Source organism: Grus americana, chromosome 32 (genome assembly GCF_028858705.1).
Source record: "Grus americana isolate bGruAme1 chromosome 32, bGruAme1.mat, whole genome shotgun sequence".
In the NCBI taxonomy this organism is placed as follows: Eukaryota; Metazoa; Chordata; class Aves; order Gruiformes; family Gruidae; genus Grus; species Grus americana.
This window is the reverse complement of record NC_072883.1, coordinates 1,589,220-1,612,006: the sequence shown is the minus strand read 5'-3', so window position 1 is coordinate 1,612,006 and position 22,787 is coordinate 1,589,220. Positions and strand designations below refer to the sequence as shown.

At 58.0% G+C, this 22,787-nt stretch overlaps 1 protein-coding gene and 1 pseudogene across 1 annotated transcript; one reads left to right on the top strand and one right to left on the bottom strand.

Moving 5' to 3' along the window:
* LOC129198263 (HLA class II histocompatibility antigen, DM beta chain-like) overlaps positions 1 to 8,432 on the bottom strand; it is a 63,631-nt pseudogene extending 55,199 nt beyond the window's left edge.
* Positions 8,261 to 21,827, top strand: LOC129198262 (butyrophilin subfamily 1 member A1-like). The gene is made up of 5 exons (XM_054807413.1): positions 8,261 to 8,837; positions 14,161 to 14,508; positions 18,737 to 19,068; positions 20,459 to 20,687; positions 21,175 to 21,827. Exons 1-5 carry the CDS (start codon positions 8,765 to 8,767, stop codon positions 21,705 to 21,707), a joined length of 1,515 nt encoding a protein of 504 aa, XP_054663388.1. The 5' UTR covers positions 8,261 to 8,764; the 3' UTR covers positions 21,708 to 21,827.
* The last annotated feature ends 960 nt before the right edge of the window (positions 21,828 to 22,787 follow it).

Below are 22,787 nucleotides of genomic sequence, written 5' to 3'. Positions count from 1 at the left end.
GCATTGGTATGTGCAGGGGAGAGAGAGGACTATGTCCCCTTGAGGCCAGGGCTCCCAGGACAAGGGGCTTGTGAGCTCGAGCTTTGGGGCGTTGGTCTTTTTGTTCTGCTGCTGCTCAAACACGGGACTGTAAAACCATCCCTTTTCCTGCTGATGGTTTTGTTTCTCAGCTCCCTTTTTCCACAATGCCCGTCCCTGGATGGTTGGTGTGGCTGTGCTCCTCGTGCTTTCAGTTGCGTTCCTTGGCCTCGGTGCTTATCTCTCAAGACGGACCTGTGGATGAGTCAACGCAGGAGCAGGGCACCCCAAAGCGCCTGTGGCCATGAAGAAGTCCAGAGCAGAGTCCCTGCCCTGCTGCAGACACTGCCCGCTCTCCTCTCCTCCATCCCGCAGCAGCACATGTCCCTCTCTGCCCTGCCCAAGCCCACCCTGCCCAGGCACAGCACCATGGCCTTCAATAAAGCTTTGTGGGTGACCATGGAGTGTGGCCGTGCTGGTTCCTGGGGGCTTTTTGTCCTGATTCCTGCCTGCCCGCGAAGGGCATTTGCAGCCAGCGCACTTGGAGCAGTGGTTGGAGCAGGAGCCTGGGGGCAGCTCCCTGCAGGATGAGCACGGGGAGTGGGGGTCAGAGGCGGGGGGCACTCACAACTCAGGCACCCCCTTCTCTTCCTTCTGGGGAGACCCAAACTTTGCCAGCACCCCCTGTCCCCAGGATGCCCCTGCTCTCTCAGCATCCTTCTACACCACACAGTCCTGTTGGGAGCAAGAGTGATTGGTCTTTCCCTAATCCCCTTCCTCGCTGGGCACTCGGGACAGGCGGCTGCGGCTCGTTGCTTTTTTTCGGGACTGGGCTCATTGCACGAAAGCATCTTGGTAACCGAGGGGCTTTAGGTGCAGCAGCAGAGGAACCTTTTGAGTGGAGAAAGAATTTCCCAGCCTGGGGCTCTTTTAGGGTGATATTTAGCAATATTGATTGCTGTGGCTGCTGCTGCTCTGGGGTTTGGTGCTGCAGCTGAGCTGGGGCCTGTGGGATGGCATGGCATGGGATGGCATGGGATGGGATGGCATGGGATGGGATGGGAGGGTGCTGGGAGCAGGGGCTGGGGGTGGCCAAGCCCGGCAGGGCATGGGAAGAGATGGGGGATGCACAAAGATGGGCTGGGGCTGTGGGAACCAAGAACAAAGCAGAGCCCTGGCAGCCTGGCTGCTCGGAGCTGGTACCAATGCTCGGAGCTGCTGCCGGTGATGCCAAATCTGTGTAAGTAATGGGTGGAGGATGCCTCTAGCTCAGAATGAGATTCCCCCCGCTGCACTGCCCTGGGGGTTTGTGGGCCATCCTTCTGCTCCCCCTGCCCTCTTTTGAAGCTGGACTCTGGTAGACAGCCAGAGAGATGTAAGGCGTTGTTAGGACTGTTTATGTGTCTAGCCAAGCGCGCAGCCCCAGGTTTGGCCCTGGTGGGACCCCATGTCTCCATGTCCTGCACTGGTGGGACCCCCACAGCACCCCATGTCCCCATCCAGGTGGCAGTGCCATCCCACTTTGTCCCAGTCACTTACTGGTTCTTCACATCCCAGTGTCCCAACACTTTTTTTTAGTTCTTTTTTTACAGTTTTGTTGAGAAATTCTTTTACCAAATAACGATTAGCTTTGAATGTAACAAGGCCTATGAGTAATTAACGTGTACGGAGAAGATCTCCTGACCTTGAGAACAGAAACCTCCTGGCAGGATTGCCCAGACAGGGTTGATCAGGAAGAACAGCTTGGCCGGACAACAGAGTTGGGAAACATCCAAGGAGAAGAAACTCTCCTCAAAGACTTGTGACCATAAAAGGGAAAAAGGAGTGGGGGGCTAACTCCCCAAACGACCACCTGAGAACCCCACGCATGCGTAATGTAGTTTTGCAACGCCAGCGTTATGTAAATGTAGTAGATGGGCAGAGAGGTGGAGATTTCTCGGAAAATGTATGACTAGTCATGTCTTAAGGTATATAAAGGATGAACTTTTATTTTAGTGTATGCACGATAGGTGGAGCTATCCCCCGTGCATCCGGCGTCGTAATAAAGCAATGCCTGCTTTCTAATACTAAAACGGAGTATTGGAGAGTTTATTATCCCATATTTGGTGACAGGGGCAGAGTGTGAGGAGTCCTGCCCTGAGGAGGAAGGAGCAGCAGAGACAAGGGGTGATGAAGTGACCACAGCCCCCATTCCCCATCCCCCTGTGGTGCTGGGGGGGAGTAGGTAGAATTGGGGAGTGAAGTTGAGCCCGGGAAGAAGGGAGGGGTGGGGGGAGGTGTTTTAAGATTTGGGTTTATTCCTCATTGCTCTACTCTCTTTTGCTTGGTAATAAATTAGATGAAATTTTTCCTCTAAGTTGAGTCTGTTTTGCCCATGATGGTAATTGGTGAGCGATCTCTCCCTGTCCTTATCTCGACCCACCAGCCTTTCGTTACACTTTTCTGCCCTGTCTAGTACAGGAGGGGGAGTGATGGAGCAGCTCTGGGGGGCTCCTGGCCTCCAGTCAGGGTCAACCCACCACAGCCCGACACCGCTTGTGCCCAGCGTCCCTTATGGCGGCATCTCTGTCACCGGGCCTCTCTTGTGCCTGACCCTGCCTGCGCCTGGTGTCCCTTGTGCCTGACATTGCTTGTGCCCAGCATCGCTTGTGCCTGGTGTCCCTCGTGCCCGGCATCGCTTGTGCCCGCCACACGTGCCACCACTCATACCCAGCCCCACTCGTGCCACGGCGTGGGTGTGTGTCCCCTGAGTGGAACACCATGGGTTCCCCCATACAAAACCACCCCGTTCCCACGCAGCATCTTTATTGTGGGCACCGCAGTGTCACCCCTGGGGTGACAGTGACACGGGGGGGTGTGGTGGGTTGACCCTGGCTGAAGGCCAGGTGCCCGCCAGAGCCGCTCTCTCACTCCCCTCATTCACTAAACAGGGGAGAAAAGGCATAACGAAATGCTTGTAGGTCGAGATAAGGACAGGGAGAGATCACTCACTAATTGTTGTCACGAGCAAAACAGACCAAACTTAGAGAGGGAATTCATCTAATTTATTACTAGGCAAAACAGAGTAGAGGAATGAGAAAGAAAGTCAACTCTTAAAACACCTCCCCCCACCCCTCCCATCTTCCCGGGCTCGACTTCACTCCCGGCTTCAACCTTCCCCCCCTCAGCGGCACAGGGGGACGGGGAGTGGGGGTTACGGTCAGTTCATCTCATGGTGTTTCTGCCGCTTCTTCATCCTCAGGGGGAGGACTCCTCTCATCCTTCCCCTGCTCCAGCATGGAGTCCCTCTCACGGGGTGCAGACCTTCAGGAGCAAACTGCTCCAGCGTGGGTCCCCCACGGGGTCACAAGTCCTGCCAGCAAACCTGCCCTGGCGTGGGCTCCCCTCTTCACGGGTCCACCGGTCCGGCCTGGAACTTGCTCCAGCGTGGGCTTCCCACGGGCCGCAGCCTCCTTCAGGTGCCTCCACCTGCTCCGGCGTGGGGTCCTCCACGGGCTGCAGGTGGAATCTCTACACCCCCTCATCCTTCCTCCATGGGCTGCAGGGGGACAGCCTGCTTCACCATGGTCTTCACCATGGGCTGCAGGGGGATCTCTGCTCCGGCACCTGGAGCCCCTCCTCCCCCTCCTTCTGCACTGACCTGCGTGTCTGCAGAGTTTCTTACATCTTCTCACTCCTCTCTCCGGCTGCAAAAGCTCTCTCTCTCTAAGTGTTTTTCTACTTCTTAAATATGTTATCACAGAGGCGCTGATTGGCTTGGCCTTGGCCAGCGGCGGGCCTGTCTTAGAGCCAGCTGGCATTGGCTCTATCAGACACAGGGGGAGCTTCTAGCAGCTTCTCACAGAAGCCACCCCTGTAGCCCCCCCACTACCAAAACCTTGCCACGCAAATCCAACACAGGGGGCCATTGGGGCTGGGAGGTCATGGTCCTGGGAGTCCTCAGATGCTGCCTGGGGGGGACACGGGGTGGCAGAAGGGGTGACATGCCCCTTGGGGACAGGGGGCAGGGACACGCTGGATGTGCTGTTACCTGCAGGGGAGTTGTCTCTGGGGAGGGGAGTGTAACCTGCAAGAGGGAGTAGAGGGGGTGAGGAGGCTCTGTGTCACCCCAGGCCACTGTCCCTGTCCCCCCCCGGCCACTGTCCCCATCCCCGTCCCCCCTGAACGCTCACCCGGTGCTGGTGGCCTGGCCTGGTACTGGTAGAGGCCGGCGATGAAGGTGCTGAGCCCAAACACCATCAGCACAGTGGCCACAGCCACCTTCACCATCAGCCCTGGCGACAAGGTGGGACCTGTGGGGACACGGTGGGGGTGAGCAATGACGTGGCAAGGACCTGGGTGTCTGGGTGGGTGTGTTCCCCCCCCCACCCCCCGACTCACCCCAGTCCTCCAGGAGGGGCCGGTCCAGGCTGGCGTGTTGCACCGAGCACGTGAAGGTGTCTCTGGCCACTGGGGCCACCATCAAGGTGACCTGCGTCTGGTAGGTCCAGTCACCGTTGGGGATGGCGGAGATGAGGGGGTGCTCACCGGGGCCCACGATGTCCCCATTGTGCAACCAGATGACGGTCACCTTGGGGGGGTAGAAGCCCCAGACGTGGCAGGTGAGGAGGACGGGCGCCCGGGCGTTGCCCATCTTGGAGGGGATGATGTGGGCTTGGGGTGGTGCTGGAGCAGGGAGGGGGGACGGTCAGTGAGGCCCCTCCCCACCCATGTGATGTCCCCGTGCAACATCCCTCTGCAATGCTCCATGCAACATCCCCGTGCAACGTGCAATGCACCATCCCCATGCAATGCTCCGTGCAACACCCGCATGCAACCCCCATGCAACATCCCCGTGCAACACCCCACCCCACACCGTACGCCACGTCCCCGTGCAAAGCCCCTGTGCCCGATGCCCCTGTGCAAAGCCCCCGTGTGCCGCAGGGCTCACTCCTCCACATCACTGTCTGGGTCCAGAATTGGGGGGGGCCAGGTTGTCACAAGCCCGACGCCGGGCTTTGGCGCGCTGCACCCAGGCAGTGCCATTGTTGAGGATGGCGGCAAGTTGGGTGGCGACGGGGCGGAGCAGCCCCCAGTCGCAGGGGATGAAGCGCTGGGCGTCGGGATCGTAGCAGACCAGCGGGTTCTTGTTGAAGACGAGGGCCGAGTCGAAATCCAGCACGGAGCCGTTGGCTGCCAGCGGGCAGGAGCTGGCCACGTGCACCAGGAAGGCGCCTACGAGGGGGACGCACGGGTGGGCAGGGTCCCCAGGGCTTGGACCCCCCCCAAACCCGCTGCACGCCCATGTCCCCCCACATCCTACCTGCCCCCCCTAGCAGCTCAGCACCAGCCCCAGCACCCCCAGCACCCACATGGGCGGCAGTGGGTGCCGGTGCATCCGGCACGGCAGGCGAGCTCTGACCTCTCTCTGCAGCGCCCGACCGTCATTCCCACCACCGGCCCACTCCCTCCTCCTCCTCTTCCTCCTTCTCCTCCTCCTGCTCCTCAGGGCTTGTCCCCAGGCATTTGGCCCCAGCAACCCACATCACCGGCGATGGGCAGCGCAGGGTTTCACCCCGAGGGGACTGTGCCCAGGGCTGGGCTTGGCACCACGGGAATCCCACATGGCCCTTCCCAGTAGGGAAACTGAGGCACGCCTCTTGGGTATGGCTCTCCTGCAATCCTGCGGAACCCCAGTAGCAGACAGCAGAGAAGCCACTACCCAGGATACCATTGGCCTTCTTGGCCACGAGGGTACACTGCTGGCTCATGGAGAGCTTGTTGTCCACCAGGACTCCCAGGTCCTTCTCCACAGAGCTGCTTCCCAGCAGGTCAACCCCTCACCTCTACTGGTGCCTGGGGTTATTCCTCCCCTACACTTGTCCTTGCAGAATTTCATTTGGGTCCTCTCTGCCCAACCCTCCAGCCTGGCCAGACCTCACTGAATGGCAGTGCAGCCTTCTGCTGTGTCGGCCGCTCCTCCCAGTTGTGTATCATCAGCGAACTTGCTCAGGGTCCACTCTGTCCCCTCATCCAGGCCATTGATAAATATGTTGAATAAGAGCAGACCAAGCGCTGACCCTTGGGGCACACCACTACCTACAGCCTTCCAACTAGACTCTGTGCTGCTTACCACAACCCTCTGGCCTCTGCCATTCAGCCAGTTCTCGCCCCACCTCACTGTCCACTCATCCAACCCACACTTCCTAAGCTTGCTTACGAAGATGATAGGAGAGATGTGACCATCCACATGGCCTAGAGCAGGAGACCTTCTTCATAGGGGGGGGTCTGCTACAGGCTACCTGAGCAGGGAGACCCAGTGCATGAGGCCCTCCATACACAGATAGAAGCAGTCTGATGTCCACAAGCCCTGGTCCTTAGGGAGGACTTCAACCACCCCAAAATCTGTTGGAGGGGAAACACAGCAGGCCACAAGCAATCCAGGAAGTTCCTGGAAGCCGTTGATGATAACTTCCTCCTCCAAGTGACAGAGGAGCCAACGAGGAGAGGTGCCGTGCTGGACCTTGTTCTCACCAACAAGCAGGGCCTGGTAGGGGATGCGAAGCTCAAGGGCAGCCTTGGCTGCAGTGACCACAAAATGATGGAGTTCAAGAGCCTCCGGGCAGCAAGGAGGGCACACAGCAAACTCACTACCCTGGACTTCAGGAGAGTGGGTATTGGCCTCTTCAGGGACCTGCTTGGTAGAATACCATGGGACAGAGCACTGGGGGGAAGAGGGGCCCAAGAAATCGGGTTTGTATTCAAGGGTCACCTCCTCCAAGCTCAGGAGCGCTGCATCCCATCAAAGAGCAGGTCAGGCAATAATGCCCGGAGGCCCCCATGGATGAACAAGGAGCTCCTGGGCAAAACTCAAACGCAAAAAGGAAGCCTCCAGAGGGTGGAAGCAAGGGCAGGTGGGCTGGCAGGAATACCGAGAAACTGTCCAAGCAGCCAGGGATCAGGTTAGGAAAGCCAAAGCCCTGGTAGAATTAAATCCAGCCAGGGGCATCAAGGACAACAAGAAAACTTTCTATAGGTATGTCAGTGATAAAAGGAAGACGAGGGAAAATGTGGGTCCCCTCCAGAATGAAACGCACGACCTGGTTACCTGGGATATGAAGAAGGCTGAGGTTCTCAATGACTTTTTTGCCTCAGTCTTCACCAGCAAGGGCTCGAGCCACGCTGCCCAGGTCACAGAAGGCAAAGACAGGGACAGGTAGAATGAAGAACCGCCCACTGTAGGTTTGAGAATATCTAAGGAACCTGAAGGTGCACAAGTCCATGGGACCTGATGAGATGGGGTTACAGCGTTGGTGGACAAGGGAGAGTGACTGACGTCATCTACCTGGAATTGTGCAAGGCATTTGACACTGTCCCACACACCCTTGTCTCTAAAATGGAGAGACATGCATTTGACGCATGGACCACTCGGTGGATAAGGAACTGGCTGGATGGTTGCACTCAAAGAGTTGTGGTCAACGGATCAATGTCCAAGCGCAGACCACTGACAAGTGGCATTCCTCAGGGGTCAGTACTGGGACCGGCGCTGTTTAACATCTTTGTTGCCGACAAGGACGGTGGGATCGAGTGCACCCTCAGCAAGTTTGCCGACACCACCAAGCTGTGTGGTGCAGTTGACACGCTGAAGGGAAGGGATGCCATCCAGAGAGAACTTGACAGGCTTGAGAGGTGATGGCCTTAAGCTGAAGGAGGGGAGATTTAGATAAGAGATTAGGAAGAAATTCTTCCCTGTGAGGGTGGTGAGGCCCTGGCACAGGTTGCCCAGAGAAGCTGTGGCTGTCCCTGGATCCCTGGAAGCATTCAAGGCCAGGCTGGATGGGGCTTTGGGCAAGCTGGGCTAGTGGAGGGTGTCCCTGCCTGTGGCAGGGGGTTAGAACTGGATGGGCTTTGAGGTCCCTTCCAACCCAAACCTGTCTGTGATGCAATGGTTCTATGTCCCCAGCCATCCCCACCAGGCCCCTGCAGCATCCCCAGCCACGTCCCCACCATCTACCCCCACTGCCACATCATGTCCCCCCCACACCCCCACCGTGTCACCAGTGCCGCAGGTGCCGCCGTCCCCCAGGAGCTGCTACTCTTCTCCGCTCACTCCATGCCAACATCGCCTACGGGCCGGAGAGCTGGAGCCGGGCGCAGGTGACAGTGGTAGCCACCCGTGCGGGTGCCCACACCTTTATCACCCGCCTGCCCCGGGGCTATGACACAGGGAGGAGGTGTTCCCCGAAATGGGAAGGCTGGGATTTCCCTTTGAGGTTTTCTGCTTGGTTCCTCCTTTGAGGTTTATTTTTTGACTCAGCCTTACTGGCATACATGTACAACCTCAGCTCATTGTGTGGGGGATGGATCCAGAATTCACACCATGAGCCGTAATTCTGAACTACAAACTGAGGAGCCTGGTGCCTCCCGCAGATCATGGCCGTCGGGTGAGCGACTTTGCTTTCCGCAGCGGATTTAGAATATTTCCTTTCCTTTAGAGTCCTGTAAGAGATTTGGAATAAATGCTGGTGAGGGGGAGTGGGGCAGAGCAGGGGGCTGCACTGGGGGAGCTGTGTACGGTCCTGTCCTACCCTGGAGCAACAGTTTGTTCTGCCATGGGGGTGCTGGTGCAGGTGGTTTGGTGGGATTTCCAGAGACTCTTTGGGGGCACGTGCAGCCCTTCTTCCCCATCCCCTCTCTGGTGGCTGGAACCCCCCATCGCCCTCCCTCTGCCTCCCTTCCCCTCCCTCTGCTCCAGCTCCGGACGCAGATGTGGCTCCCCGCGAGCCCCAGGGGCCTCCTGAGTTATTTGGTGACTCTCCACGTCCTGCGGCTGGGATCAGGTAGGGATCCTGCAGGGCTGGCGGGGGGTTTTGCCCACTCCAGGTGGCAGCTGTGGGGCAGGGGAGCTGCCGTGGGGTGGGGGGAGGCGAGCCCAGAGCATGTCCTCACGTGGGTTTTGCTTTCCCTTGGGCTCTTTCTGCAATACGTCCCTTGCCCTGGGGGCACCTTTGGTCCCGTCCTGCACCGCTCCCCTCAAACGTTTCTGGCTTGCAGCAGGGCTGGCTGGGGTGGAGGTCGTTTTCTGGAGCAGGTTCCCACTCCCAGGAAACCTCCTTCTCCTTCCAGTCCTCCCACTCCCTCTCCACTTTCTCCACTGTCTTTGGACCATGGGGAGGGCAAAGTAACGCCCGTGGGATGGAGCGTGCACCAAGGTCACGCCAAGCTCACCCCTTGTCATGCAATGCCCCTAAATTAACGTAGGCGCAATCTCCATGTCTCTGTCTCCTTCTCCATCACCAAGCTGACTTCAGAGTGGTGGGACGAGACCGCCCTCTCCAGGTCACCGTGGGGCAGGACGTCGTGCTGCCATGTCACTTGTCCCCCAGCATGGAGGCTCGAAGCTTGGACATCAGGTGGATCCGCCACCAGGCCTCTGAAACGGTGCACCACTACCGAAACGGAGAAGACCTGTACAGTGAACAGCTGAGGGAATATGTTGGGAGGACAGAATTGGTCAGGGATGGTCTCTCCAGTGGACGCCTGGACTTGCGAATCTCTGGGTTGAGACCCTCTGACGATGGTCAGTACGTCTGCACGGTGACAGATGGTGCCTCTTATGGAGAAGCTACGGTGGATCTGGAGGTGGCAGGTTTGTGTCCGGTGCGGTGTTTGCAGGGGCTGGTGCGGGTGTCCCTGGGTTTGTGTGTCCCTCCCAGAGCTCTGTCCCATCCTCAGGTGTGTGGATGAGGTGCCGAAGGACAGGAGCCGTTGAAAGAGGTGGGGTGCGAGGGGGCTGTTGCCTGCAGTGCCTGCCCAGGAGGGAGCACGCAGGTGGTGCTGGAGGTGGTTTTGGGGCAGAGCGGCATGGATGCGGTGGCTTTGCTGGGTGTGTGCGGTGCCTGTGAAGGGTGTCCTGGTGATGTGAAGGCCCTGGGGACGAGGTGCTGAGCAGCTCCTTGGGCTGAGAGCTGGGGCTGCCAGCCAAGCCAAGGCTGGGACCTGACTCTGTTAGGTCTGGAGTTGGGAAGAGATGTCTTCCTGGCTCTGAGCAGCTGGATCTTTGCTTTGGCTTTGCCCTTTGTGCCCTAGGAGACCTGGCACGTTGTCTGGAAGCGTTGGGGCTTCTTGAACAAAGACGAGACGCTGCAGACGCTGGCCTGAGGTGCTGAAGCTCGGCAGCTGGGTCTTGCTCTGCCGGGCTGTTTTGTGGGAGATCTGGGGCTGTTTGGCATCAATGCTCTGTGGTTCCTGCACAGGTTGGGGTGGTTTTGGTGGCCGGTTCTGCAGCCCTGGTGGGACCCATGATGTGTCTGCTATTGGATTCGGTCATCACCTTTGAGTTGAGTCCATCCCACACTGACCCCAACCACGGGCTCTTGCCCAGCCACAGGCTCTTGCCCTCAGCTCTCCCTGGAGGCTTACGAGGACGGAGGCATCCGGGTGCTGTGTCGATCGGCCGGCTGGTACCCACGACCGGAGGTGCTGTGGAAAGATCCCAGCGGGCAGCATCTCCCCTCGGTCTCCCAGAGACATTCCTCAGATGCGAGGGGCCTCTTAGAAATCGAAGGTGTCATCGTTGTGACTGATGGGAAGAGACTTGGGAAGTGGTCCTGCGTGGTCAGGAACAGACGCCTCAACCAGCAGCAGGAGACATCCCTGCACATCTCAGGTGCTTTGAGCAGCTTTGATCTGGGGTTCCCGGTGCAAGGTGTGGGGTGTGGGGGCACGGGAGGGGTGTGCACCTTCACAACAGTTTTAGGGCACAAGAGAACCGGAGCCTCGTGCGCTTCAGGTGAGCATTGGTATGTGCAGGGGAGAGAGAGGACTATGTCCCCTTGAGGCCAGGGCTCCCAGGACAAGGGGCTTGTGAGCTCGAGCTTTGGGGCGTTGGTCTTTTTGTTCTTCTTCTGCTCAAACACGGGACTGTAAAACCATCCCTTTTCCTGCTGATGTTTTTTGTTTCTCAGCTCCCTTTTTCCACAATGCCCGTCCCTGGATGGTTGGTGTGGCTGTGCTCCTCGTGCTTTCAGTTGCGTTCCTTGGCCTCGGTGCTTATCTCTCAAGACGGACCTGTGGATGAGTCAACGCAGGAGCAGGACACCCCAAAGCGCCTGTGGCCATGAAGAAGTCCAGAGCAGAGCCCCTGCCCTGCTGCAGACACTGCCCGCTCTCCTCTCCTCCATCCCGCAGCAGCACATGTCCCTCTCTGCCCTGCCCAAGCCCACCCTGCCCAGGCACAGCACCATGGCCTTCAAGAAAGCTTTGTGGGTGACCATGGAGTGTGGCCGTGCTGGTTCCTGGGGGCTTTTTGTCCTGATTCCTGCCTGCCCGCGAAGGGCATTTGCAGCCAGCGCACTTGGAGCAGTGGTTGGAGCAGGAGCCTGGGGGCAGCTCCCTGCAGGATGAGCACGGGGAGTGGGGGGCGGAGGCGGGGGGCACTCACAACTCAGGCACTCACTTCTCTTCCTTCTGGGGAGACCCAAACTTTGCCAGCACCCCGTGTCCCCAGGATGCCCCTGCTCTCTCAGCATCCTTCTACACCACACAATCCTGTTGGGAGCAAGAGTGATTTGTCTTTCCCTAATCCCCTTCCTCGCTGGGCACTCGGGACAGGCGGCTGCGGCTCGTTGCTTTTTTTCGGGACTGGGCTCATTGCACGAAAGCATCTTGGTAACCGAGTGGCTTTAGGTGCAGCAGCAGAGGAACCTTTTGAGTGGAGAAAGAATTTCCCAACCCGGGGCTCTTTTAGGGTGATATTTAGCAATATTGATTGCTGTGGCTGCTGCTGCTCTGGGGTTTGGTGCTGCAGCTGAGCTGGGGCCTGTGGGATGGCATGGCATGGGATGGGACGGGATGGGATGGCATGGGATGGGATGGGAGGGTGCTGGGAGCAGGGGCTGGGGGTGGCCAAGCCCGGCAGGGCATGGGAAGAGATGGGGGATGCACAAAGATGGGCTGGGGCTGTGGGAACCAAGAACAAAGCAGAGCCCTGGCAGCCTGGCTGCTCGGAGCTGGTACCAATGCTCGGAGCTGCTGCCGGTGATGCCAAATCTGTGTAAGTAATGGGTGGAGGATGCCTCTAGCTCAGAATGAGATTCCCCCCGCTGCACTGCCCTGGGGGTTTGCGGGCCATCCTTCTGCTCCCCCTGCCCTCTTTTGAAGCTGGACTCTGGTAGACAGCCAGAGAGATGTAAGGCGTTGTTAGGACTGTTTATGTGTCTAGCCAAGCGCGCAGCCCCAGGTTTGGCCCTGGTGGGACCCCATGTCTCCATGTCCTGCACTGGTGGGACCCCCACAGCACCCCATGTCCCCATCCAGGTGGCAGTGCCATCCCACTTTGTCCCAGTCACTTACTGGTTCTTCACATCCCAGTGTCCCAACACTTTTTTTTAGTTCTTTTTTTACAGTTTTGTTGAGAAATTCTTTTCCCAAACAACGATTAGCTTTGAATGTAACAAGGCCTATGAGTAATTAACGTGTACGGAGAAGATCTCCTGACCTTGAGAACAGAAACCTCCTGGCAGGATTGCCCAGACAGGGTTGATCAGGAAGAACAGCTTGGCCAGACAACCGAGTTGGGAAACATCCAAGGAGAAGAAACTCTCCTCAAAGACTTGTGACCATAAAAGGGAAAAAGGAGTGGGGGGGCTAACTCCCCAAACGACCACCTGAGAACCCCACGCATGCGTAATGTAGTTTTGCAACGCCAGCGTTATGTAAATGTAGTAGATAGGCAGAGAGGTGGAGATTTCTCGGAAAATGTATGACTACTCATGTCTTAAGGTATATAAAGGATGAACTTTTATTTTAGTGTATGCACGATAGGTGGAGCTATCCCCCGTGCATCCGGCGTCGTAATAAAGCAATGCCTGCTTTCTAATACTAAAATGGAGTATTGGAGAGTTTATTATCCCATATTTGGTGACAGGGGCAGAGTGCGAGGAGTCCTGCCCTGAGGAGGAAGGAACAGCAGAGACAAGGGGTGATGAAGTGACCACAGCCCCCATTCCCCATCCCCCTGTGGTGCTGGGGGGGAGTAGGTAGAATTGGGGAGTGAAGTCTCACCTGCCTGCCCCGGGGCTATGACACAGGGAGGAGGTGTTCCCCGAAATGGGGAGGCTGGGATTTCCCTTTGCTGTTTTCTGCTTGGTTCCTCCTTTGAGGTTTATTTTTTGACTCAGCCTTACTGGCATACATGTACAACCTCAGCTCATTGTGTGGGGGATGGATCCAGAATTCACACCATGAGCCGTAATTCTGAACTACAAACTGAGGAGCCTGGTGCCTCCCGCAGATCATGCCCATCGGGTGAGCGACTTTGCTTTCCGCAGCGGATTTAGAATATTTCCTTTCCTTTAGAGTCCTGTAAGAGATTTGCAATAAATGCTGGTGAGGGGGAGTGGGGCAGAGCAGGGGGCTGCACTGAGGAGCCGTGTCTGGTCCAGTCCTGCCCTGGAGCAACGGTTTTTCTGCCATGGGGGTGCTGGTGCAGGTGGTTTGGTGGGATTTCCAGAGCCTCTCTGGGGGCACATTCAGCCCTTCTTCCCCATCCCCTCTCCAGCAGCTGTAACCCCCCATCCCCCTCCCTCTGCCTCCCTTCCCCTCCCTCTGCTCCAGCTCCGGACGCAGATGTGGCTCCCCGCAAGCCCCGGGGGCCTCCTGAGTTATTTGGTGACTCTCCACGTCCTGCGGCTGGGATCAGGCAGGGATCCTGCAGGGCTGGCGGGGGGTTTTGCCCACTCTGGGTGGCAGCTGTGGGGCAGGGGAGCTGCCATGGGGTGGGGGGAGGCAAGCCCAGAGCTGGGCCCCACATGGGTTTGGCTTTCCCTTGGGCTCTTTCTGCAATACGTCCCTTGCCCTGGGGGCACCTTCGGTCCCATCCTGCAGCGCTCCCCTCAAACGTTTCTGGCTTGCAGCAGGGCTGGCTGGGGTGGAGGTCGTTTTCTGGAGCAGGTTCCCACTCCCAGGAAACCTCCTTCTCCTTCCAGTCCTCCCACTCCCTCTCCACTTTCTCCACTGTCTTTGGACCATGGGGAGGGCAAAGCAATGCCCGTGGGATGGAGCGTGCACCAAGGTCACACCAAGCTCACCCCTTGCCATGCAACGCCCCTAAATTAACATAGGCGCAATCTCTGTGTCTCTGTGTCCTTCTACATCACCAAGCTGACTTCAGAGTGGTGGGACCAGACCATTCTCTCCAGGTCACCGTGGGGCAGGACGTCGTGCTGCCATGTCACTTGTCCCCCAGCATGGACACTCAGAGCTTGGACATCAGATGGATCCGCCACCAGGCCTCTGAAACGGTGCACCACTACCGAAACGGAGAGGATCTGTACAGTGAACAGCTGAGGGAATATGTTGGGAGGACAGAGTTGGTCAGAGATGGTCTCTCCAGTGGACGCCTGGACTTGCGAATCTCTGGGTTGAGACCCTCTGACGATGGTCAGTACGTCTGCACGGTGACAGATGGTGCCTCTTATGGAGAAGCTACGGTGGATGTGGAGGTGGCAGGTTTGTGTCCGGTGCAGTGTTTGCAGGGGCTGGTGCGGGTGTCCCTGGGTTTGTGTGTCCCTCCCAGAGCTCTGTCCCATCCTCAGGTGTGTGGATGAGGTGCCGAAGGACAGGAGCCGTTGAAAGAGGTGGGGTGCGAGGGGGCTGTTGCCTGCAGTGCCTGCCCAGGAGGGAGCACACAGGTGGTGCTGGAGGTGGTTTTGGGGCAGAGCCGCATGGATGTGGTGGTTTTGCTGGGTGTGTGCGGTGCCTGTGAAGGGTGTCCTGGTGATGTTGTAAAGGCTGCGGGGACAAGGTGCTGAGCAGCTCCCTGGGCTCAGAGCTGGGGCTGCCAGCCAAGCCAAGGCTGGGACCTGACGCTGTTAGGTGTGGAGTTGGGAAGAGACCTCTTCCTGGCTCTGAGCAGCTGGATCTTTGCTTTGGCTTTGCCCTTTGTGCCGTAGGAGACCTGGCACGTTGTCTGGAAGCGTTGGGGCTTCTTGAACAAAGACGGGTCAGTGGGGGGGAGTAGGTAGAATTGGGGAGTGAAGTTGAGCCCGGGAAGAAGGGAGGGGTGGGGGGAGGTGTTTTAAGATTTGGGTTTATTCCTCATTGCTCTACTCTCTTTTGCTTGGTAATAAATTAGATGAATTTTTTTTCCTCTAAGTTGAGTCTGTTTTGCCCATGATGGTAATTGGTGAGCGATCTCTCCCTGTCCTTATCTCGACCCACCAGCCTTTCGTTACACTTTTCTGCCCTGTCTAGTACAGGAGGGGGAGTGGTGGAGCAGCTCTGGGGGGGCTCCTGGCCTCCAGCCAGGGTCAACCCACCACAGCCCGACACCGCTTGTGCCCAGCGTCCCTTATGGCGACATCTCTGTCACCGGGCATCGCTTGTGCCTGGTCCTGCCTGTGCCTGGTGTCCCTCATGCCTGACATTGCTTGTGCCCCGTGTCCCCTGTGCCGGGCATCGCTAACACCTGGCAGCTCTTGTGCCTGGCAGTGCTCCTGCCCGGCATCTCACGTGCCCAGTGCACAACGTCACTCATGCCCAGATATCACTCATGCCCACTGCATGATGTCCCTTGTGCCCGGCATCGATTGTGCCCCATGTCCTTCGTCCCCAACATCACTTGTGCCCGGCATCTCTTGTGCCCAATGCACGCGTCATCGCTCGTACCCGGCCCCACTCATGCCACAGGTTGTGTGTGTGTGTCCTGAGTGGGACACCATGGGTTCCCCTGTACAAAACCACCCTGTTCCCATGCAACATCTTTATTGTCGGCACAGCAGTGTCACCCCTGGAGCTATGACACAGGTAGGAGGTGTTCCCCAAAATGGGGAGGCTGCGTATCGTGGTTTTACCCCAGCCGGCAGCTGAGCACCTCGCAGCCCCTCCCTCATCAGGATGGGGGAGAGAATTGGAAGAGTGAAAGTGAGAAAACTCGTGGGATGAGGTAAAGACAGTTTAATAGGGAAAGCAAAAGCCACAAGCACAAGCAAAGCAAAGCAAGGAATTCATTCCCCACTTCCCATCGCAGGCAGCTGTTCAGCCATCTCCAGGAAAGCAGGGCTCCATCGCATGTCACGGTGACTTGGGAAGACAAACGCCACCGCTCCAAACACTGCCGCCCCCCCCTCTCTTCCTCTTCCCCTTCCCCCAGCCCCTTATAAACTGAGCATGACATCATATGGGATGCAATATCCCTTTGGTCCATGGGGTCAGCTGTCCTGGCTGTGTCCCCTCCCAACTCCTTGGGCACCCCCAGCCATCCCGCTGGCGGGGCCGTGCCAGAACCAGCAAAGGCCTTGGCTCTGGGGAAGCACTGCTCAACAACATCTTGTCCCCTTCTCACCCACTCCCCACGAGCTCCTGGCTGTTGTCGGGCTGCAGGGACGCTGCTGGGCTCCTCCTGGATGGCCCAACATCACAACGAAGCTCTAAGCTTTGCACCATCGCCCCCAACAAACAGCCTTCTTTTGCCTTTCTTCTTCTCCTTTTCTCTTTCCTACGACTGAGGGGCTCCTGCCTTGCACTCCAGAACACACCAATGTCCTGAAACACCAAAGAACCCCAAGAGATGGACCCAGTGCAACTCGCTCGGGTGGACAATTCCCCGGGGTCTGGTTGGGGGTTTCCTCATTGCTTCAGCGACAGTGCTCATGCACAAAACAATCAGCCCTTTTTGGGAAAGGAAACAGGTATTTCTGGGTGCCAAACCTGGCCTAGTGCTGTTCCCCAGCACAGGCTGCCGGGAGAGGTGCAGCTCCGGGAAAAGCCACCTTCAGCAGCTCCCATCCAGGTGGGAGTGGGGAGGCTGTTGGTTTCCCTTTCGGTTTTGTGTTTGGAAGATGATTTTATGACCCTGGACTTTGATATGTGGTTGTGAAACCTCAGCTCCTTTTCTGGTGGATAGAGCCTGAAGTCACCCCACAGGCAGGAATTCTGCATCTGAAACCGAGCAGCCTGGTGCCTCCCGCAGCTCCTGCCCGTCCGGTGAGTGAGTTTTCTTTCCGCAGGGGATTTAGAATATTTCCTTTCCTTTAGAGTCTTGTCAGGGATTTGGAATAAATGCTGGTGAGGGGGAGTGGGGCAGAGCAGGGGGCTGCACAGGGGGAGCTGTGTGTGGTCCCGTTCTGCCCTAGAGCAACGGTTTGTTCTGCCGTCAGGGTGCTGGTGCAGGTGGTTTGGTGGGATTTCCGGAGCCGCTTTGGGGGCAGGTGCAGCCCTTCTTCCCCATCCCCTCTCCACCAGCTGTAACCCCACATCGCCCTCCCTCTGCCTCCCTTCCCCACCCTCTTCTCCAGCTCCGGATGCAGATGTGGCTCCTCCTGAGTTATTTGGTGACTCTGCACGTCCTGCGGCTGGGATCAGGCAGGGATCCTGCAGGGCTGGCGGGGGGTTTTGCCCACTTCAGGTGGCAGCTGTGGGGCAGGTGAGATGCCATGGGGTAGGGGGAGTTAGGCCCAGAGCTGGGTCCCACATGGGTTTGGCTTTCCCTTGATCTCTTTCTGCAATACGTCCCTTGCCCTGGGGGCACCTTCGGTCCCATCCTGCAGCGCTCCCCTCAAACGTTTCTGGCTTGCAGCAGGGCTGGCTGGGGTGGAGGTCGTTTTCTGGAGCACGTTCCCGCTCCCAGGAAACCTCCTTCCCCTTCCAGTCCTCCCACTCCCTCTCCACTTTCTCCACTGTCTTTGGACCATGGGGAGGGCAAAGTAACGCCCGTGGGATGGAGCGTGCACCAAGGTCACGCCAAGCTCATCCCTTGCCATGCAATGCCCCTAAATTAACGTAGGCGCAATCTCCGTGTCTCTGTGTCCTTCTCCATCACCAAGCTGACTTCAGAGTGGTGGGACCAGACCGCCCTCTCCAGGTCACCGTGGGACAATACATCGTGCTGCCATGTCACTTGTCCCCCAGCATGGACGCTCGGAGCTTGGACATCAGGTGGATCCGGCACCGGTTCTCCAAAACGGTGCACCACTACCGAAACGGAGAGGACCTGTACAGTGAACAGCTGAGGGAATATGTTGGGAGGACAGAGTTGGTCAGAGATGGTCTCTCCAGTGGACGCCTGGACTTGCGAATCTCTGGGTTGAGACCCTGTGACGATGGTCAGTACGTCTGCACGGTGACAGATGGTGCCTCTTATGGAGAAGCTACGGTGGATCTGGAGGTGGCAGGTTTGTGTCCGGTGCGGTGTTTGCAGGGGCTGGTGCGGGTGTCCCTGGGTTTGTGTGTCCCTCCCAGAGCTCTGTCCCATCCTCAGGTGTGTGGATGAGGTGCTGAAGGACAGGAGCCATTGAAAGAGGTGGGGTGCAAGGGGGCTGTTGCCTGCAGTGCCTGCCCAGAAGGGAGCATGCAGGTGGTGCTGGAGGTGTTTTTGGGGCAGAGCCACATGGATGTGGTGGCTTTGCTGGGTGTCTGCAGTGTCTTTGAAGGGTGTGCTGGTGATGTTGTGAAGGCCGTGGGGACAGGGTGCTGAGCAGCTCCTTGGGCTGAGAGCTGGGGTTGCCAGCCAAGCCAAGGCTGGGACCTGACACTGTTGGTCTTGCTCTGCCGGGTGGTTTTGTGGGAGATCTGGGGACATTTGGCATCAGTGATCTGCAGTTCCTGCACAAGTTGGGCTATTTTTGGTGGCCGGTCCTGCAGCCCTGGTGGGACCTGTGATGTGTCTGCTATCGGATTTGGTCATCACCTTTGAGTTGAGTCCATCCCACACTGACCCCAACCACGGGCTCTTCCCCAGCCACAGGCTCTGTTCCTCAGCTCTCCCTCGAGGCTTATGAGGACGGAGGCATCCGGGTGGTGTGTCGATCGGCCGGCTGGTACCCACAACCGGAGGTGCTGTGGAGAGATCCTGATGGGCACCGTCTCCCCTCAGTGTCCCAGAGACATTCCTCTGATGCGAGGGGCCTGTTTGACATTGAAGGCGTCATCGTTGTGTCCAATGGGAAGAGACGTGGGAAATGGTCCTGCGTGGTCAGGAACAGCCGCCTCAACCAGGAGCAGGAGACGTCCCTGCACATCTCAGGTGCAACGATGGCAGCCAGGCACTGTGGCGCCGGCAGCAGGGCTGGGGTTTGACGGGTTACTTTGAGCAGCTTTGATCTGGAGTTCCCGGTGCAAGGTGTGGGGTGTGGGGTCATGGGAGGGATGTGCACCTTCACATCAGTTCTCGTGCACAAGAGAACCGGAGCCTCGTGCGCTTCAGGTGAGCATTCGTATGTGCAGGGGAGAGAGAGGACTATGTCCCCTTGAGGCCAGGGCTCCCAGGACAAGGGGCTTGTGAGCTCGAGCTTTGGGGCATTTGTCTTTTTGTTCTTCTTCTGCTCAAACACGGGACTGTAAAACCATCCCTTTTCCTGCTGGTGTTCTTGTTTCTCAGCTCCCTTTTTCCACAATGCCCGTCCCTGGATGGTTGGTGTGGCTGTGCTCCTCGTGCTTTCAGTTGCGTTCCTTGGCCTCGGTGCTTATCTGTGGAGAAGGAAAGGTAAGTGGTGTCAGAAGAATGTTTTGCCTTCACCAAAAAGCTCTTTGGGCAAAGGAAGGAAGGGCACAAGGACCCATGGTGGGGTGTGGGCAGGAGGACAGGGAGCAAGGCCAGACCATCTCTGGCTGGTCGGAAGGTGCAAGAGACCCTCTTGAGATGTTCCCAGGGATGAAGGCAGCTGCTGTCCTGACCCCCTCTTCCTCTGCCTTTGCTTTTCAGTGCTGCAGTCCCGAGAGCTGGGTGAGTCCTTCTGGCCCCTTCCCCCAGCAAAACCTCCGGGCAAAGGAGCCCCCCTGGGAGGGACTTGGGTTTGGATGGCTCTTCACCATTCTCTGGCCATTCATCTGGGTTGACAGAGCCCAAAATGGGGCAGCAGAGCTCTGGGTTTGGGGGCTGCACTGGGCATGGGACATGTCCTGCCCCATGGAAAGAAACAGAGATCAATGTGGGGAGCAGAGACCCAGCTGCAGGTCTGCCCTCTCCCATGCTGGTGCTGATGGAAAGGGATGTCCTCTCCTCATCACCCTTAACGTCCCTTGGCTCTTTGGTGGTGTGGTGCAGAGAGCTGCATCAGTCTCCTTATTCTGCCCAGTCGTGAAAATCTTGCTCAAAGCTGTGCCTTGCTGATCCTTCGTCTGGAGCAGCAATTTCCAGATGTTTTCCCAGTATTCAGTTAGCTTCAAGCAGGCTGAGCCTTCAATCTTTGAGTCAGGCTTAAGTCCAGAGTGCCTGGGTGGGCTGACAGGGGGATAGGAGGGCAGGGAGTCCTTCCCAGGAGCAAGGTGTCTTTTCCTACTCCCCAGAGAATCGGTTGGGGATCTGCCTGAGCACTTTCTGCTCCTGTGGGAGCAGCCATGGGATGAACAGCTGTCCCCTGTGATCACTTAATGATTTTTGGTTTTGCTTTCCAGAGAAAAGAGTTGCAGGACTGAATGGTGAGTCTCCATGAGCTCTGTCATGGTTTGGGTGCTGTCCCAGGCACTCTGTGCTCCGCCCTTTCCCTCCTTTCCCGTCCTCTCCATCCCTGCAGCCCCTGCCTCTGGGAAAGCCCAAGGCGATGTGCCTGACAGGGTGGGCAGCTCGGGGACACCAGCCCAGGCCTGGACCCTCGCCCCTGCCCAGACTTGCTGGGGACCGGCTGGGGGATGTGACCAGCTCTTGTCTCTCCTTGTAGCCTGGAGAAAGTTTCTGCTTCCCCACAATCCAGGTAATCCCGTATTTTATTACCCTTCTGGGTGGTTCTCCTCCCTCTCCTTGTGTGCAAGGGGCATCTGGGCTGGGCAGTGCCCGGGACTGGCCGTGCCTGGGTGTGTTTGGTGACTCAGACACCCCCAGCAGGGCACTAGCCTGTTCTCCAGCCTGTTTTCTTGCCTTTCCAAGGCATTGTGAGTGGCATCCCTGGGGCCAAGAGGAGCCCTCTGCCACCCCCCTGAGAGCCCGTGCACTGCCCAGACCCAGTCACTGCCTCCCCATGCTGCTCCTCCCTGCTGGGGCTGCAGCCCCACCGTTGCCTGTTCCCAGGGGACCCAGCTGGGCCGTGGCCGTGCTGGGGCCGGCCCCGTCATGGGCATCTCTAGGAGGAAGGAGATGCCCCGTGTGCTGCCCCGTGGGGCAGAGCCTGGCCCCAGGGTGCTCAAACCCTGCCCACGACGCAGCTCTGCCCCTGATGCTCTGGCTCCTCCTGTCCCCTGCAGACGTGGTGACCCTCGATCCAAACTCGGCTCATCCTGAACTTGTCCTGTCAGCGGATGGGAGAAGTGTGAGAAGGGGAAGAGCACGGCAGGACCTGCCCGACACCCCTGAGAGATTTGACACTCGGTGCTGTGTGCTGGGCCAGGAGGGGTTCAGGGAGGGGAGGCACTGCTGGGAGGTGGAGGTGAAGGGGAAGGTGGGAGGTGATTCCTGGTGGGCTGTGGGGGTGGCCAGGGACTCTGTGGACAGGAAGGGGGATACGGACCTGAGCCCTGCAGGAGGGATCTGGGGACTGGGGCACTGGGAAGGGCACTTTGTGTCTCTCACCTCTCCTCCCCGTTCCCTGGGCCGGGTCCCCAGGAGATTCTGGGTCTGTCTGGACTGCACGCAGGGGCTGGTGACTTTCATCGATGCTGACAGTGGGGTCGAGATCTTCACTTTCCCACCAGCCCTGTTCAATGGAGAGATCATCCGACCCTGGTTTTGGGTGGAGACAGAGGAAACCCAGCTGTGCCTGAGGGACTGCACCTCCTAGACCCTCTGCCCCCCTTCCATCCCCACCACAGCCCCAGACAGCCCCTGCCCTTCTGCAGACACTGCCCGCTCTCCTCTCCTCCATCCCGCAGCAGCACATGTCCCTCTCTGCCCTGCCCAAGCCCACCCTGCCCAGGCACAGCACCATGGCCTTCAAGAAAGCTTTGTGGGTGACTATGGAGTGTGGCCGTGCTGGTTCCTGGGGGCTTTTGGTCCTGATTCCTGCCTGCCCGCGAAGGGCATTTGCAGCCAGCGCAGTTGGAGCAGTGGTTGGAGCAGGAGCCTGGGGGCAGCTCCCTGCAGGATGAGCACGGGGAGTGGGGGGCGGAGGCGGGGGGCACTCACAACTCAGGCACCCCCTTGTCTTCCTTCTGGGGAGCCCCAAACTTTGCCAGCACCCCGTGTCCCCAGGATGCCCCTGCTCTCTCAGCATCCTCCTACACCACACAATCCTGTTGCGAGCAAGAGTGATTGGTCTTTCCCTAATCCCCTTCCTCGCTGGGCACTCGGGACAGGCGGCTGCGGCTCGTTGCTGCTTTTGGGGATTGGGCTGAGTGTGCAAAGGCATCTTGGTAACCGAGTGGCTTTAGGTGCAGCAGCAGAGGAACCTTCTGAGCGGAGAAAGAATTTCCCAACCTGGGGCTCTTTTAAAGTGATATTTAGCAGTATTGATTGCTGTGGCTGCTGCTCTGGGTTTTGGACAGCACCATCCCAGTTTGGCCAAGTCTGGCTCTGATGGCACCTCATGTCACCACATGGTTGACAGTGCCATCCCAGTATGGCCCAGTCCTGCACTGGTGGGACCCCCACACCACCCCATGTCCCCATCCAGGTGGCAGTGCCATCCCACTTTGTCCCAGTCACTTACTGGTTCTTCACATCCCAGTGTCCCAACACTTTTTTTTAGCTCTTGTTTTACAGTTTTGTTGAGAAATTCTTTTACCAAACAACGATTAGCTTTGAATGTAACAAGGCCTATGAGTAATTAACGTGTACGGAGAAGATCTCCTGACCTTGAGAACAGAAACCAGCTGGCAGGATTGCCCAGACAGGGTTGATCAGGAAAAACAGCTTGGCCAGA

Excerpts from the sequence above, each read along its gene's own strand:
- LOC129198262 (XM_054807413.1), top strand. The coding sequence starts at position 8,765 with ATGTGGCTCCCCGCGAGCCCCAGGGGCCTCCTGAGTTATTTGGTGACT. Across the intron at positions 14,509-18,736 it reads GGTGGATGTGGAGGTGGCAG|CCACAGGCTCTGTTCCTCAG; the intron begins GTTTGTGTCCGG and ends GCTCTTCCCCAG. Across the intron at positions 19,069-20,458 it reads GCGCCGGCAGCAGGGCTGGG|GCACTCTGTGCTCCGCCCTT; the intron begins GTTTGACGGGTT and ends GTGCTGTCCCAG.